Genomic DNA, 17,273 nt, shown 5'->3' on the forward strand with positions numbered 1-17,273 from the left:
CAAAGAATTAAAATTTGATGTGTCTCAAGATAGTTGAATTGAAAAGATACTTAGGGCTGGGTGTGGTGGCTTATGCCTATAATCCCAGCACTTTGGGAGGCCAAGGCAGGCAGACTCACTTCAAGTCAGGAGTTCAAGACCAGCATGGCCAACATGGTGAAACCCTGTCTCTACTGAAAATACAAAAATTAGCCAGTTGTGGTGGTGCACGACTATAATCCCAGCTACTTAGGCTGAGGCAGGAGAATCGCTTGAATCCAGGAGGCACAGGTTGCAGTGAGCTGAGGTGACACCACTGCAGTCCAGTCTGAGTGACAGCAAAAAAAGGATATTTAGATGCTTGGCACCTAGTTTGGAGATCTTTTGAGAATTGGTACTAGGGACCATTTTAAAGTGTTGCTTGCTTGACCTAATCCATGTTTACAAAATTGGAGATTAATTCCTTGGGTTACTACAGCTACTTCAGGGCCTTGATTTCTTAAAACTTAGTAAACTGCATTAGGGCCTTGGAAAATAGGGAGCTTTTTATTTCTTTTTCCTTTATTCTGGAATATTGTAGCACCATTCAGGAATATATGGGTTATAGATCATAAAAGTTGAGTTTTTAAAATATACAGAAGTTTGTAAGCACATTTGGTATAATTTTTCAGTTATGGCATTATGACAATTGTTTTATGATCATTTGAGAGATACCTGTGATTTGTTGTGGCCTTTAAAAAATACTATAGTTTGATTTATCTTTTTATTAAATCAGAGTAAATTAGAATACAGTTAAATAATAATTCCAGTGTTACCCAGTTACATTTGGATTATATTTCTTGGGTAGAGGACATAGAAAATTGATTATATTCTTTTGCCAGGATATATGTCTGATACATGTGTTTAGATTTGACAACTACTGTATTGTACTTTCATAGTATATATTTATTGAATGAACGAATTACCACTAGTAGGTCACACACCCTTCTCATTCCTGAATACGGTTCCCCCCAGAAACCATACAGAATTTTTTTTTTAATTGTGAAAAAAAAATGTATGTACTTACGATACAGTTGGTCCACTTTATTTTTTCTGCATTTTGATTTTTCAGTGAGGATCAAGGTTCAAAAGCCTCTGAAAGCAATGAAAACAAAAAGGAAGCAGATGAAGTTTCCAACATTAAGTCATCTTCTCAAATACCTGCCCAACCACCAGTAGCAAAAGGCCCCTATGGGAAAGGGCCTCCATTTAATCAGGTTTGTTGGACTCATGGAGATCCTTGTTATTACTGTGTAATACTGTGGATAATTAGTCTTATTATAAAGTGGAATGGGACTTAGAAAAAGAGAACTGTGTATTTTTCTTGAATAGTTGTGGATCGATCATAATTTTTATTGCATACTAATAGGAATTATCAGTGCAGTAGCTAAAATTATCAAGTAAAAACTAAAGCTTCACCTTTTTCACCTTACGATATAGCTAAGTCATAACAAAGTGAAGGGATAACATTTTTCTAAAATAAACATTGCTGAAGTGTTCTGTGGTTTATTGAATACTTAAATACTAGTCAGTCTTTTTGTGTACTGGTACACTCTAGTGAAATCACACATGGTGAATAGGGAGATCTAAAGTCTGAATCGTTTTGAAGAACATTGTGAATGAAGGGAAATGTGTGTGCAACAGATATTTGATCCCACATCTGAGTTGGTAAATGGTTGTAAGAATTGCATTGTAAACTGGGAATTTAAAAAGGGGTACCTTCAAGGGAGTCCACTCATCTCTTTATTAAAGAATCAGTATAGTTACTCTGTATTTGTTGAATTCATACAAAATCGATGGAGGAACTTGTCCCTTCCGAGGACTAAAAACTTGTCCTTTCCAAGTTTCTTTGAAAGGAAAAAGTCAATAAGCAGCAGTTACAATGTGCTAAGTGGTGTAATCATAGAGGGTATAAAATAAGTTCTTCAAGAATTCATTTAAGGCAGAAGGTTGTTGAAGACTAAGTACTTGAGCTAATTCTTAAACAAGCATGAATCAACCAGTATACAAAAGGAATATAGCTATTCTAAGCAGTGGAAACACATATAGAGAAGTATAAGAAAACATGGTACATTCAGGAAGTTTTAAGTAGTCCGATATGGGAGACAGGCAAGAGAACTGTGTAAGAACCACTTGGTAAAAATGTGAGCCAGGTGCAATGGCTTACACCTGTAATCCCAGCACTTTGGGAGGCCGAGGTGGGCGGATCTTGAGGTCAGGAGATTGAGACCATCCTGGCTAACATGGTGAAACCTCTCTCTATGAAAATACAAAAAAAAATTAGCTGGGTGTGGTGGTACACTCCTGTAGTCCCAGCTACTAGGGAGGCTGATGCAGGGGAATCACTTGAACCTAGGAGGCAGAGGTTATAGTGAGCCTAGATCACACCACTGCCCTCCTGCCTGGTGACAAAGCAAGACTCTGTCTGAAAAAAATTTTTTAAATTTAAAAAAACGTATGCTCTACAAGGGTTTTAATCTTAAGGCATTGATGATTCATTGAAGAATAAGTTTATGAGCCTGAAAAAGAAGAATTTTTCAAATAACATTTTAATAATTATTTCGTGTGATGTTTTACTTACTGGCATAATGGAGAATGAGAATTTTTCATGAAAGAATAGAGGAATAGATGGAATATGTCTTAATGTATTTGACTTCATTTGTGACAGTGGTGTATATATTAGCAAGTGAATGTTCTTTTTTTTTTTTTTGAAAGATGGGGTTTCAGTGATGGCCAGGCTGGTTTTGAACTCCTGACCTCAGGTGATCCACACACCTCAGCCTCCCAAAGTGCTAGGATTATAGGCGTGAGCCACCGCGCCCGGCCAATAATAATAATAATTATTATTTTTTCTTTATAATAGGAACGTGGAACATCTTCACATCTGCCACCACCTCCAAAGTTGCTTGCACAGCAGGTAAATTTTAACCATTGCTTGTTTATGGTTTATATGTTTTATTTGACCTTTTGTTTTGTTTTGGTGGAAAGGTACCACATTTTTTATTTAAAACTTTTATGAAACAGTTACTGACTTTTTACCTTGTGACTCTTAACATGTCTTACTCTTCATCTTTTTTTCATTTTCATTCTCAGTTGATAAGCATGCACCAAGTTTCACTAAGAAAATAAGAAGCACCTAGGAGATAACTTTTTTTCATTTCATTGCCCATATACTTTTCTTCCTACTGTCCTTGCTGCTAAGGACACTTTTTAACTTTGTTCCTTGTATCCTTTTCCACTTATAATAGTGTTATCTCTCATCTTTGAAGAAAAACAAAAAAGTCACAAAATCCCCTCTCTTAAACGTTACTCCACCCCACTACCTTCCATGCCATTGCAGTGTCTGCCCTATTTCTCTGTTCTCCATCAGAGTGAAATTCTTTTTGTGAACTATTTACACTTACTGTCTTTTGCTGCTTATTCTCTCATTAACCCTCTCCAGGCATGCTTTCACTTCTCTTTGAAACTATTATTATCAGAGTCAATGATGACTTCCATCTTGACAAATTCAGTTTTCTTGTCTTCATCTTATTTAAATCTCAGCTGCATCATTGACATAGTTGATTTCTCCATCTTTCTTTTGTATATACATATATTTTTAGAGGCGGGGCTTGCTTTTGGCCCAGGCTGGAGTGCAGTGGTGTGTGTAATCATAGCTCACTGCCTTCTGGACTCCTGGACTCAAGGGGTCCTCTCACCTTCTCCCCAGCAGCTGGGCAGGTACAGACCACCACACCAGGCTAATTTTTTGCAGAGACAGAGTCTCACCATCATGCCCAGGGTGGTCTCAAACTCCTAGGCTCAGGCAAACCACCTCAACCTCCCAAAGTGCTGGGCTTACAGATTTTAGCCACCATCCTCGCCTATGCTTAAAACACTTTTTTCTATTTGCATCTGAGACACCTCACTATTTTGTTTTGTTTGCTTTGTATTTCTTCTGGGCCTCCTACACTTCAAGTGTTGGAGGACTCAGCCTTGTTCTCAGTTCTTTTTAAAAGTCTGTATCCTTTTCCTTGGAGATGTCTTCTATGAGCTGATAGCATTCAAATGTATATTTAGTTCTAAAAGCTTTGCCCTCACTTTTAAGAGTCATATATTCAACAATCAGCATCTCCACTTGGATCTCTAGTAAACAGCTCAAATATGTCCAAGCCATAACGTACATCCCCACTTACCCTACATATGCATAGTGCTGCTTCTCCTGTCTTTCCCATTTCAGGTAATGGCATTATCATTCACATTTTGCTAAGGCTGAAACTTAGAAATTACTCTTAACTGTTCCTTCTTTTTTTATCCTACACCCAGCTTTGTCTATCAGCAAATTGTCACCTCTACCTTCACAATGCACAGTGACTACCTGCTACCACCTCTTATATTTCCTTTGAACTATTGGAATGGGTTCTTGACAGATACTGCTTCTCTCTTATGCTGCCTGCTCACTTGCCACCTTCATCCCTTAGTCTCCTGTAGTAGTTGTTGTCTTTTTAAAACTATGTGTTAGGTCCATTACTCCTTGCTAAGGTCCTTCTCAGGATCTTTCAGGTCTCTGTCTACTTTTTTATTTCATCTGCTGTTCTCACCACATACGCATTGCTCTTCTTGACTTGTTTTACTTGTTCTTTCTTGCTAGCAGATTTTCTTTTCCTGAAATCCTTGTCATGATCAGGGTCTCCAGACCTTCTCTAATCACCGTACTGTGGTAGCTGTACATGTCACAACCATCACTGTCATTTCCAGCAATCCCTCTCCTCTTACTGAAAGCTCTTTATAGCATTTCTGTATACACAGAAGAAGCTAAAACTAAAACATCTAGAAAAGAGTATAGAAGATCAGATGTTCATAAACTTGGGACTGACAAAGTTTTCTTAGATGAATAAGACCATGGCCATGAATTAGAAAGGAAAAGCAGTTGGTCAGTTGGACTTTGAAGAACATCTCCCAAAAAATGCAAAGATACGTTACAGAAAAAAATATTTCTAATACATCTGACAAAGGACTTGTATCTGAGCCCTCTTTTTTTTTTTTTTTTTTTTCTTTTTTTTGCAACAGGGTCTCACTCTGTTGCCCAGGCTGGAGCACAGTCTCAGCTCACTGAGATCCTGGCTCAAGCAATCTCCTGCCTCAGCCTACCAAGTAGCTGAGACCACAGGCACGCTCCACTATGCCCAGCTAATTTTTTTTACATTTTTTGTAGAGATGGGGTTTCGCTGTGTTGTCCTGGCTAGTCTTGAACTCCTGAGCTCACGCAATTCTCCTGCCTTGGCCTCCCAAAGTGCTGGGATTACAGGTGTGAGCCACCATGTCTAGCCTGGGCCATATATATAGAAAATATATTACAACCGAATAATAAGACAGACAGTTAAATAAAAAGACTTGAACATTTGTTTCTCAAAAGACAATGTAAGAATCTCCAGTATGTACATGGAAAGATCTTCAATATCTTTACTTATTAGAGAATTGCAAGTTAAAACACACTGAGATTTTACTACAGAGCCAAAATTAAAGACTGATGACACCATGTGTTGGCAGGGATGTGTAGAGCAGCTGGCACTCTTATACATTGGAAAACCTTATAACAACTTTGGAAAACAGTTTGGCAGTTTCTTGTAAATGAAATACGTATTTACCATCTGACACAGGATTTCCACTCCTAGCTGTTTATCCAACAGCCACGAAAACATACATTTACACAAAGACATATGCATGAATGTTCATAGCTGTTTTAGTCATAGTTTAAAAACTGGAAGCAACCCACATGTCTATCATACATGAAACAACATGCTCACAATGGAATACTATCCAGCAGTAAAGTGGAGCAAACTACTCATACGTAAAAAAACCTCAAGGCCATTATATTGAGCAAAAGAAGCTAGCACAAAAGAGAATATAATTGTATATATCTATATGAAATTCTAGGACAGGCAAAACTACTCAGGGTTAGGGTTGGGGTGCTTGGGGTCACAGGCGGAGCCAGTGGAGTGATGGAAATGTTCTTTCTGGATTGGAGCAGTGATTACACAGGTGTATCATTTGTCCAAACTCATCAAACTATACACTTAAAATATGTGCAGCACGTTTTAGGTAAATAGTACTTCTAGGAAATGAGTTGTATAAAATAGGTACTTATATTTGGTTTTTCAGCTATCTCTGAGCTGTTGATGAAGAAACTGCCCCAGAGAGATGAAGTAGTTTGCATGCGATAGAGCTATTAGTAAATGGTAGTCTGCGTTCATTTAAAACGATATTCAGTCAAGTGTTTTTATTGTACGATTGTTTAATCTTTTGTAAGCATTTCAACTGGGTTACATAGGGTTTTTAAGATTTCTTCACCCTAGTAGCTTTTAAAATCAGTATGTTAAAAAACTTTATCACTTTTATTTTTTTTGCAAGCAGTGATTTTAAACCTTGTTTTCGTTGTTTTATAACACATTAATGAAAATTTAGTCATTGAAACTTGGATCTTTTAGGTGATCCTCCCATTCTCCACTATGGGTTCTAGATATGCTTTTCTGAATCTTTCAGTTTAAAGATAGAAATTTCTTCACCCAGACCAAGTTGTAGGGATTTCTTCTCCTTTGGTGTATCATTACGGCTCTGTCTTCTTCATTTTGCTTCTTTGGCTGTGTACTTTTCACCTGTAGCTGTACCTTAATTTTCTCAGGGCTCACATGCCCTTATTTTTGATATTTGATATCTTCGTTTCTCTCTCTTAGGCATTCCAGCTCTGGCAGCTGCTTCTAAAGCATTCACGCTATATTTCCTTTGTCTCTAAATTTAGATTTTGAGATTTACTGTTGTGCTTCTAATTTTATTCAACAAATAATGAATGAGCAACAACGTCTGGCACAATAAATAGGTACATACTCAGTAAGCATTGGACAGCTGGATTAATTATTCTGGTCTTAGTTTGGTGAATTATCTAGATATATTTCCCATCTATGTGTTTTCATTTTAATATGTTATGTTTGTTAGAGAAATTTCTGATACTTTTGTGGGGTTTTTTCTTCTTCTTCATGCCTGATACGCACTGTTAGTCAGAAATACAGTTGTCACACTCATCTGTTACTTTAATGTTTCAGCATCCACCTCCAGATAGACAGACAGTACCTGGAAGACCAGGCCCCTTTCCCTCCAAGCAGCAAGTAGCTGATGAAGATGAAATATGGAAGCAAAGACGAAGACAACAGTCGGAAATTTCTGCGGCAGTAGAACGTGCTCGTAAACGGCGTGAAGAGGAAGAGCGAAGAATGGAAGAACAAAGGAAGGCGGCTTGTGCAGAGAAACTGAAACGGTTGGATGAGAAGCTTGGCATCCTGGAAAAACAACCATCTCCAGAGGAAATTAGGGAAAGGGAGAGAGAAAAAGAAAGGGAGCGTGAAAAAGAACTTGAAAAAGAACAAGAACAGGAGCGAGAGAAGGAGAGGGAAAAAGAAAGGGAGAGGCAGCAGGAAAAGGAGAAAGAGCTGGAGAAGGAGCAGGAAAAACAAAGAGAAATGGAGAAGGAAAGGAAGCAAGAAAAAGACCGAGAACTAGAACGGCAGAAAGAAAAGGAAAAAGAACTACAAAAGATAAAAGAACAGGAAAAGGAATGTGAGCTGGAGAAGGAAAGGGAGAAATTAGAGGAGAAAATCGAACCCAGAGAACCTAATTTAGAGCCCACAGTGGAAAAACCAGAAAGTGAAAACAGCTGTAATAAAGGTATGATAGTCTTGTTCATTCTTATAAACTTTACAAAGAGCTCTATGTTGGTTACAGTTTGGGGTTTGTATATTTAAAATATATGTAATTAAAATAAAAGCAATTGTTTTATGATACCATTTCCAGTACAAAATATGGGCTAGAGCCATGTTTTCTAATTTTATATATGAACAGACATCCCTCTAGTGTTTCTCAGTTATTAGATGAGCTTTATTTCTGATTTATCTACAGAATTGCATTGTCTTCATAGTCACATATACTGATTCTCCCCCTGCTTTTTTCTGACTCCAAGACATTTAAGCACAATCTCATTTGTTAACATATATTACTGCCTCTGAAACTGAACTGGCATGGAGCTTAATGAGAATGTTGGATTATCATAATTAAATGACTGTACTTAGTTCATAATTTCAGGTTTGCTGTTCTACCGGTTTAAACATGCAAGCTTCCATGGTGTAGTTGATATGCCATTAGACTGTAGTTTCCTGGAGTAATTATACTTTTTTTAAAAAGTTACCTTTCTAGATTTAATCAACTTTTTTGTTCTTCTCCAAGTTGGCTTATAGACTAATTAATGGCATTCAAATATAGTATAAAGCCTTGGCAAAACTGAAGTTTAGATTGAATGAATGACTTGAGTTAAAATAGAAATGCAGTTTTATTTCAGTTTATTTTCTGATGTGGAAATACTATAACTTTTCGCACTTGACATCTCATGCTCTTTTCTACAAGACACTCCTGCTTAAAATAATAAGAATATGTTTTTTTAAATCAAGTTTTTATTTATATTCAGGGTTACCTTCAAACTTGGCTGTTAATATACTATAAGAGTATGAGTATCTTATCTTTTTTTGTTTTAATGAAATAAGACCTGCACGGATCATTTGTTAAGACTGTAAGATTTCAGATTTTTTTTTTATGTTAACCAATCTAGAGAGACTTTGCTATTGATAGTGGACTTACATTACATAAGTACTTAGGAATATTGCTCATAACACCTAAATAGTGAAATAAAGTGTTTATAAGAGAAAGGAAAACATTATCATAGTTTAATACATTTTATTTGTACCTTTATTTTCATTCACATTTTATATCTTCTCTCTCATGGCAATTTAAATTTTAGCTTGGCTTATCAGTGAGATGTACCCATAAATTTTTTTCTCTCAATTCTGATACTAGACATGTGCAATTTTTTTTGTTTGTTTTAATGCTAAGACGTTCTCAAGACACACGTGACTTTAAAGTCAGTGCCTATGTGGCTCTTTTTCCTTCAATATATTATTTTCCCTTTTCAGCGTTCTTTTTTTTTTTTTTTTTTTTTGCTGTGTTGCCCAGGCTAGTCTCAAACGCCTAGGCTATAGTGATCCTCCCACCTCAGCCTCCTGAGTAGCTGTTATTACAGTCTTGCACCACCATGACCTGCTCACTCGTTTTACAACACTCTTAATATTGAATGTAATACAAGCAATAAAAATGTTAATTGTGATTCTTAACAGCATGCTTTTATATTGGGAGGTAAATTTCCATTTTATATATATTACTAGTCATTTGAGAAAAGAATTTGTAACAAGCATGGCTTTGTAATTGTGACAAATGACATATTCTAGAATTAATTATGTTTGAAGATAACTGGTGATCACTCTGTTGTCTTCAGGCTTAAACTCATTAGTTTTCCTTACAGATAATAGTCCCTTTATCCAATAAATAAAATAAGCCAAGATGCTCTCTTTTATAAGTATTTATAGGCCATTTGTATTTTCACGTAGATTTTAATGAACAACCAGTAAATACTAACAATTACATTGATGTTTATTGAAATAAATGGAAAATTGGTAGAGTTGGAAATGTTTCATTATTAAAAAATATATATCAAACATAGATTTTTATATGGTGAAGCATTTGGATCTCTGCTGTCCATCTCTAAGAATGCAGCTTTTAGGAAACCTAAGGTTTTGATAATCTAATGTTACCTCATTGACAATTACCAATGTTAAAGTAGAAAATAATGTTTTGGGATGTCAGATATTTTCTTCCTCATTAACTTTTATTATACCCCAGTCTATTTCATTCTAGTGTAAATATCTTGTGTTCGATAAGTGTCATAGATGAATACTGTTACCTTCACCTTTTCTTTGGGCAGAGGAGGAACCTATTTTCACTAGACAAGACAGCAATCGCAGTGAAAAGGAAGCCACACCAGTGGTGCATGAAACAGAACCAGAATCAGGGTCTCAACCTCGTCCGGCTGTATTATCTGGCTATTTCAAACAGTTTCAGAAGTCTTTACCACCACGATTCCAGCGGCAGCAGGTAATGATAAAAATATTGTATCATGTATATGTGATTGAAATGGTTTATTATGCAATAGTCTGGGAAGTTAGACATAAAACTTATAACGCATAAAGCACACAAAGTTCCCTTGAAATTCTTTTTCTTTGTAAATAAAAGTTAACGTGGGTTTAACCTTGACCTTCTGTGTCATTCCTTTTTATCTTCTGCCGCATTTATACTCACCGTCTTCCAGTTTTAGAAAACACTAGATTATACAGTGCTTGAGTAAAAGATAAAATGTTGTAGTTCATCTTTCAGTCTTTTGCCAACTCTAACGGTTAAATATCTTTTGAACTCTTACTTTTCCTTCAGGGATTCAAAACAGGCCATTATTTTGTGATATGAGTGATTATATTAATTTATCATGTGGAACTAAAATCTCAAGATACCGGATCTTACTTTTTCAGGAGCAGATGAAACAGCAGCAGTGGCAGCAGCAGCAACAACAAGGTGTACTTCCACAGACTGTTCCTTCACAGCCATCCAGTGGTGCTGTCCCTCCTCCGCCACACAGACCTCTTTATCAGCCCATGCAGCCTCACCCTCAGCATTTGGCTTCTATGGGTTTTGATCCAAGGTGGCTCATGATGCAGTCCTACATGGATCCTCGAATGATTTCAGGAAGACCTGCTATGGATATTCCACCCATTCATCCTGGTCAGTTGAATTTGCATTTATAGTTTTACAGGATCAAAATTGTTTTTTCCCTTCTTTTAGTTTCAGTTCCTTTGAGAGTTGTAATCTAGGAAAAACTTAAACCTCTAGATTTTTAATCGGAAAATTATATAACTTTCAGCATTGAGTAATTAAATGTCTGACACTCATATCACCTATGAGGCAAGAACAAAGTATTAGTTTCTGTTTTGTAAGTATTATTTAAAACTTTTCAGATGGAAATAATTTTCTGTCTTATTAGCAGTATCTGTTATTGGCTACATTGTTTTTGTTCTTTAAAGTGTTTTCAGCATTTTGCTTTTGTCCATATGTTATATATATTCCTTTTGAAGTTCTTCGTCTATCATTTACCAGCCTAACACTTAAATTTCTTTATAGGTTAGGGGAAAAAAAACAAGTGAATTAGCAGTCTTTTATGGAATCCATCAGAATAAATCTAGATAATCTGTTACCAGAATGTTACAGAGAAAAATTTAGGGATGATAAGCTGATCACAAATCATGTTTTGATTTTTTAATTTATACTGGTATTTGGAAATTTAAGTGCCATATTTTGTAGAATATTGACCAACTAAGGTAGGTTAATGGAATCCAGAAACGAATTTTCTCTGAAAGTTATCACGGTATAATTTATAATGTTTGTATTGATGTCCAGAGTCATAATACTTGGTAGCTGATTTTTATACACATATTTCTTTCTTTTGAAGTAAAACAGGCTGCTGTTGTGATTTTGCTTATTTTGCTTCCTCAGTTCTTAAATGCAATCTCTATTTAACAGCAGTGATAAAATGTCATTCACAGAACCCTTACATAATTTCCAACAATCTTTTACTCTAGGAAAAAAATACTTTTAATGTGGAGAATTCCATGTAACAATTAATAATCTGTATTCTATGTCTATCATGTTTTGTTTCTTCCATTTTTCAAAATCCTCATTTAATTTTTTTCTTAACTTGTGTTGCAGGAATGATTCCTCCTAAACCATTAATGAGAAGAGACCAGATGGAAGGGTCACCAAACAATTCTGAGTCATTTGAGCATATAGCTCGATCTGCAAGAGATCATGCAGTTTCCCTTTCTGAGCCTCGTATGTTGTGGGGGTCAGATCCCTATCCTCATGCCGAGCCTCAACAAGCAACTACTCCCAAAGCAACAGAAGAGCCTGATGATATAAGGTAATAAATCATTTCAATTTATTAGACTATACAGAATATTTTGGTAATAGGAAAACTGTGGTGTTTCTGAAGATCATTCCAATTTAGGACGGAACCATAAATCTGTTTCCTTCTATTTAATTTAGCATGTTAGACTTACTCTTTGGATATATTCTCTGTATTCATTAGGGCATTTTGTAACATGATTCTATACTGAATCGTATGCTGTAATTTAGTATTAGATGTTGAAATTGGCGGGGTTTTCTTGAGATAGGAACTTGGCTGTGTTATTCAGGCTGGAGTGCAGTGATACAATCTTGGCTCACTGCAGCCTAGACTCAAGTGATTCGCTCACCTCAGCTTCTCGAGTAGTTTGAGACTACACGCGTGCACCACCACACCCTGCTAATCTGTATATTTTTTGTAGAGATGGGGTTTTGCCATATTGCACAGGCTGGTCTTGAACTCCTGGGCTCAAGCAGTCTGCCTGCCCTGACCTCCCAAAGTGCTGGGATTACAGGCATGAGCCACCATGTGCAGCCACTTGGCAAGTCTTTATTATAGAGTAGGTATGAAGAAATTTAAGTATATCTACAACACTTATATAGTAACTAAAGTGTAGATGTAATTTTTCCATCAGTGAGACTTTTTTTAAACAGTATTTTAGGTAACATTTTTAAGACCAAAATAAGGAGAAATAGAATAATACAAAGTTAACTTTGAAGTGGCAGACAATTGGTGGTAATAATTTATAGTCATACAGTTAGAACTTCCTGTTTTTTTATGGAGTATTTTTTTTGGTAATGTTTTATAAGTATTTGTAATTAATTGGGACACATAGGCTTACTCTAGTGTACTCTTTTATTCTAGGTGGAAATTATTAGAAATTCACATTAGCATGGTCTTAACTTTGTTTTTCCTTAAGGAATAAACTTCATTTATTTATTTCCATTTTGTATTTTTATTTTTCGAGAAAGGTCTCACTCTGTCAGCCAGGCTGGAGTGCATTGGTTCAATCACAGCTCACTGCAGCCTTGACCTCCCAGGCTCAAGTGATCTTCCCACCTCAGCTTCCTGAGTAGCTGGGACTATAGGCATTAGATGTTGAAATTGGCAGGTTTTTTTTTTTTTTGAAATAGGAACTTGCTCTGTTACTCAGGCTGGAGTACCCAGCAATTTTTGTATTTTTTGTAGAGACAGTTTTGTCCTGTTGTCCTGGCTGGTCTCAAACTCCTGGGCTCAAGTGATCCTCCTGCCTCAGCTTCCCAAAGTGCAAGGATTACAGGCATGAGCCACTGCTCCAAGTCCATTTATTTTTAATAGTGGCAAAAACCACTTAGAACATTAGATCTACCCTCCTAACAAAAATTTAATTATACAGTACCATGTAGTTAACTGTAAGCACAATGTTATACAGCAGATCTCCACAACTTTTTATCTTGCGTGACTGAAACTTTATACCAATGAAATAACAATACCCTATTTCCCCCTACTCCAGCCCCTGGTAGCCACCATTATGGTTTCTGCTTTGATGAGGTTGATTACTTTACATTGCTCATGTAAGGTATTTGTCCTGACTGACTGACTTCACTTAAGCATAATGTCCTCAGGGTTTATCCATGTTGTAGCATTTGGCAGTATTTCCTTTATTTTTACCCCTGAATGATATCTGTTGTGTGTGTATACCACATTTTCTTTATCCATTCAGATGTTGGATATTTAGGCTGTTACCTCTTGGCTATTGTGAGTAATTCCTCTAAACTTTTTATGTACAGAGAGAGTCTCATTATGATTAAGAGTCATTGTTTTCTGTTTTATATTTAGAGGGATTATTTTGTTGTATACTTACATGTGGGAAAGATTGCTTTGTTGGTTATACCTTTGAATTCTTGTTATCATAGGCCTGAAGCTGCATTGGATCAGGAACAGATTACTGCTGCTTATTCTGTAGAACATAATCAATTGGAGGTTCATCCAAAGGCAGACTTTGTCAGAGAATCAAGTGAGGCAGAAGTGCAAAAGTTTTTAAGCAGATCTGTGGAAGATGTTAGACCTCACCATACTGACACAAGTAATCAATCTGGTTGTTTTGAAGTACCCGATCAAAAGACCTTATCCACTCCTCATGAGGAACGGATTTCAGCTATAGAAAGTCAGCCTTCCCGGAAAAGAAGTGTTTCCCATGGATCTAATCATACGCAAAAACCAGACGAGCAGAGAAATGAACCATCTGCAAGCATTCCTAAAGTAACCAGCAGATGCATTGATTCAAAAGAACCAACAGAAAGGCCAGAGGAGAAACCAAAAAAGGAAGGCTTTTTACGATCTTCCGAAGGACCAAAACCTGAAAAAGTATATAAATCTAAATCAGAAACTCGTTGGGGGCCACGACCAAGCTCCAACAGAAGGGAAGAAGGTAATGACAGACCTGTGAGAAGATCGGGTCCCATTAAAAAACCTGTACTTAGAGATATGAAAGAGGAACGAGAGCAGAGGAAGGAAAAAGAAGGAGAAAAGGCCGAAAAGGTCACTGAAAAAGTAGTTGTAAAGCCTGAAAAGATGGAAAAGAAGGATCTTCTTCCTCCTGCACCACCACCTCAGCCTCCAGCACCGATTCAGGCACAGTCTGTTCCACCACCAATTCAACCAGAAGCAGAGAAAGTTCCTTCACCTGAAACTGCAACTTTGGCTCAAAAACCATCTCAGAATACTGAGAAGTCTCTGGAACCTGTGAATAGTGTTCAGGTAGAGCCTGCAGTTAAGACTGTAAACCAGCAGACTGTGGCAGCACCAATAGTCAAAGAAGAAAAACAACCTGAGAAAGTTATCAGCAAAGACCTTGTAATAGAGAGGCCTCGACCAGACTCAAGACCAGCAGTTAAAAAAGAATCAACTTTGCCTCCCAGGACCTATTGGAAAGAAGCTAGAGATAGAGATTGGTTTCCAGATCAAGGATACAGAGGTCGAGGCCGAGGTGAATATTACTCCAGAGGTCGAAGCTATAGAGGCTCTTATGGAGGGCGTGGCAGGGGTGGTAGAGGACACACTCGAGATTATCCTCAATACAGAGACAATAAGCCAAGAGCAGAGCATGTACCCTCAGGGCCTCTCAGACAGCGAGAAGAAAGTGAAACACGAAGTGAGAGCTCTGATTTTGAAGTTGTCCCCAAAAGAAGACGACAGCGGGGTTCAGAGACCGACACAGACAGTGAAATTCATGAAAGTGCAAGTGACAAGGACAGTTTAAGTAAAGGCAAACTTCCCAAAAGAGAGGAACGACCTGAGAACAAAAAACCTATAAAGCCTCAATCTTCTTTCAAGCCTGATAATCATGTTCGAATAGATAATAGACTGCTAGAAAAGCCTTATGTAAGGGATGATGATAAATCTAAACCAGGCTTTCTTCCTAAAGGAGAGCCTACAAGGAGAGGCAGAGGGGGAACATTCAGGCGTGGTGGAAGGGATCCTGGAGGCCGTCCATCACGCCCTTCCACTTTACGAAGGCCTCCTTATCGGGACAATCAGTGGAACCCAAGGCAGTCAGAAGTTCCTAAACCAGAAGATGGAGAGCCACCAAGAAGACACGAGCAGTTTATTCCTATAGCAGCAGATAAACGACCTCCAAAATTTGAGCGAAAATTTGACCCAGCTAGAGAAAGGCCTCGAAGGCAGCGTCCTACCCGACCACCAAGGCAAGACAAGCCGCCTCGATTTAGACGGCTAAGAGAGAGGGAGGCTGCTTCAAAATCAAATGAGGTAGTAGCAATGCCCACAAATGGCACAGTTAATAATGTGGCTCAAGAACCAGTTAATACTGTTGGGGATATTTCGGGGAATAAGACACCAGATTTATCTAATCAGAACTCTTCAGATCAGGCAAATGAAGAATGGGAAACAGCTTCCGAAAGCAGTGATTTCAATGAGAGGCGAGAGAGGGATGAAAAAAAAAATGCTGACTTGAATGCACAAACAGTTGTAAAGGTTGGAGAGAACGTTTTGCCTCCAAAGAGGGAAATTGCAAAAAGAAGTTTTTCTAGTCAGAGACCAGTAGATCGCCAGAATCGACGTGGTAACAATGGTCCACCCAAATCAGGAAGGAATTTCTCAGGTCCTAGAAATGAAAGGAGAAGTGGCCCACCATCAAAAAGTGGGAAGAGAGGGTGAGTACTTTGTTTTAAACATAGTTGCTTTTGTACCTTTAAAGAAGCTGAAAGTAGAGTTCTTGATGAATTACGCAAGGAGCCAGTCTGCATAGAGGACCAAAAAACATTGTTCTTCCCAAATGCTTTGTTTTCTGTTCTCAAAGTGCAAGGGTACGTAAGGAAGAGAAGTTAGGGTGTCTTAGGAGTCTTTGCCTCCTAAGTTACTTTTTCCGGAGGAGTCCTTGGAACTTGTAGCTTTGGGAAAATTTGTGCATCTCAGGGGCGGGGGGGGCGGATATGTACAGTGTCCTTATTTGGTAAGTTATCTTACCTGATGAGTAGCCCTCTCTTCTTTCTCAGTTTCTCCTCATAAACCTCTAGTGCTACGCAGGTATCCTCTAAGATTTCAATTAATGTTATAACCATATACTTTATCACTCTATACTGATTTCTTGAGAATTAGTATTGAACCTTAAGGATAAATTGTATTTTCGTCTTGAGTTACAAATCTGTAATCAACAGTCATCTAGAGAGAGGCCCAGAAAACAAATCCCTGTTCTACTACCAAGGACACCAATAACATGGCAATGGATTTTTTTAAAAAAGAATTTTTCTAAAGTGGCCTTTTTTCTTTTTTTTTAAAAAAAAGATTAAGGTGTTGGTTATAGTAAGCTAGTATTGATTTCTTTAGTATTAGAAAACATTATAAAGTAGCAGTTAAGATTTAGAGTGCCTAGGTTCAAATCTAGGCTCTGGTACTTTCTAGTTGCTTCCCTTTTGCTTCCTCACCAATAAAATGGGGAGAAAATAACAGCACTTAATGTGTGAAGATACTAAGATGATACTTGTGATGAACTTAATACCTTGTGGATAGTAAGTAATCGTTATTATGTATGCCCTGCTTTTAGACCAATTGCCAGGTTTGCAGCCTGAGCTGATAAGAATTTAAGAATTTATTTGGACTGCACGGTATTAATCTGAGGTCCTTAGTTTTACATACTTAGCACTTCAGGTTACTGTACTTGTAAGGTATATTTGTCTCCTTTCTGTTGATACAACTGAATACCTGAGACTAGGTAATTTATAAAGAAAAGAAATGTGTTTCTTGCAAATCTGTTGACTGCAAAATCCAAAGTTGAGGTACCACATCTTATGAGGGCCTTCTTGTTGGTAGAGACTCTGCAGAGTCCCAAGGCGGCATGCCTATCACATGGTGAGGGGGCTCACAAGAGGTGGCAGAACTGGCTTTTATAACA

General features: G+C 37.4%; 1 protein-coding gene across 12 annotated transcripts in view; it reads left to right on the plus strand.

The window, feature by feature from the left end:
• The window catches only part of PRRC2C (proline rich coiled-coil 2C), a 108,750-nt gene that overhangs the window by 48,311 nt on the left and 43,166 nt on the right, over positions 1 to 17,273 (plus strand). For all 12 annotated transcript variants that reach the window (XM_021668113.2, XM_021668121.2, XM_021668117.2 and 9 more), the window contains exons 10-16: positions 1,091 to 1,235; positions 2,882 to 2,935; positions 7,098 to 7,716; positions 9,857 to 10,026; positions 10,455 to 10,704; positions 11,686 to 11,896; positions 13,777 to 16,035. In XM_021668113.2, coding sequence (XP_021523788.2) covers positions 1,091 to 1,235; positions 2,882 to 2,935; positions 7,098 to 7,716; positions 9,857 to 10,026; positions 10,455 to 10,704; positions 11,686 to 11,896; positions 13,777 to 16,035 — 3,708 coding nt within the window. The remainder of the gene's footprint in view (positions 1 to 1,090; positions 1,236 to 2,881; positions 2,936 to 7,097; positions 7,717 to 9,856; positions 10,027 to 10,454; positions 10,705 to 11,685; positions 11,897 to 13,776; positions 16,036 to 17,273) is intronic.

This window comes from Aotus nancymaae, unplaced genomic scaffold, assembly GCF_030222135.1.
Source record: "Aotus nancymaae isolate 86718 unplaced genomic scaffold, 86718_ANA_hifiasm-v0.15.2.pri h1tg000108l, whole genome shotgun sequence".
Lineage (NCBI taxonomy): Eukaryota > Metazoa > Chordata > Mammalia > Primates > Aotidae > Aotus > Aotus nancymaae.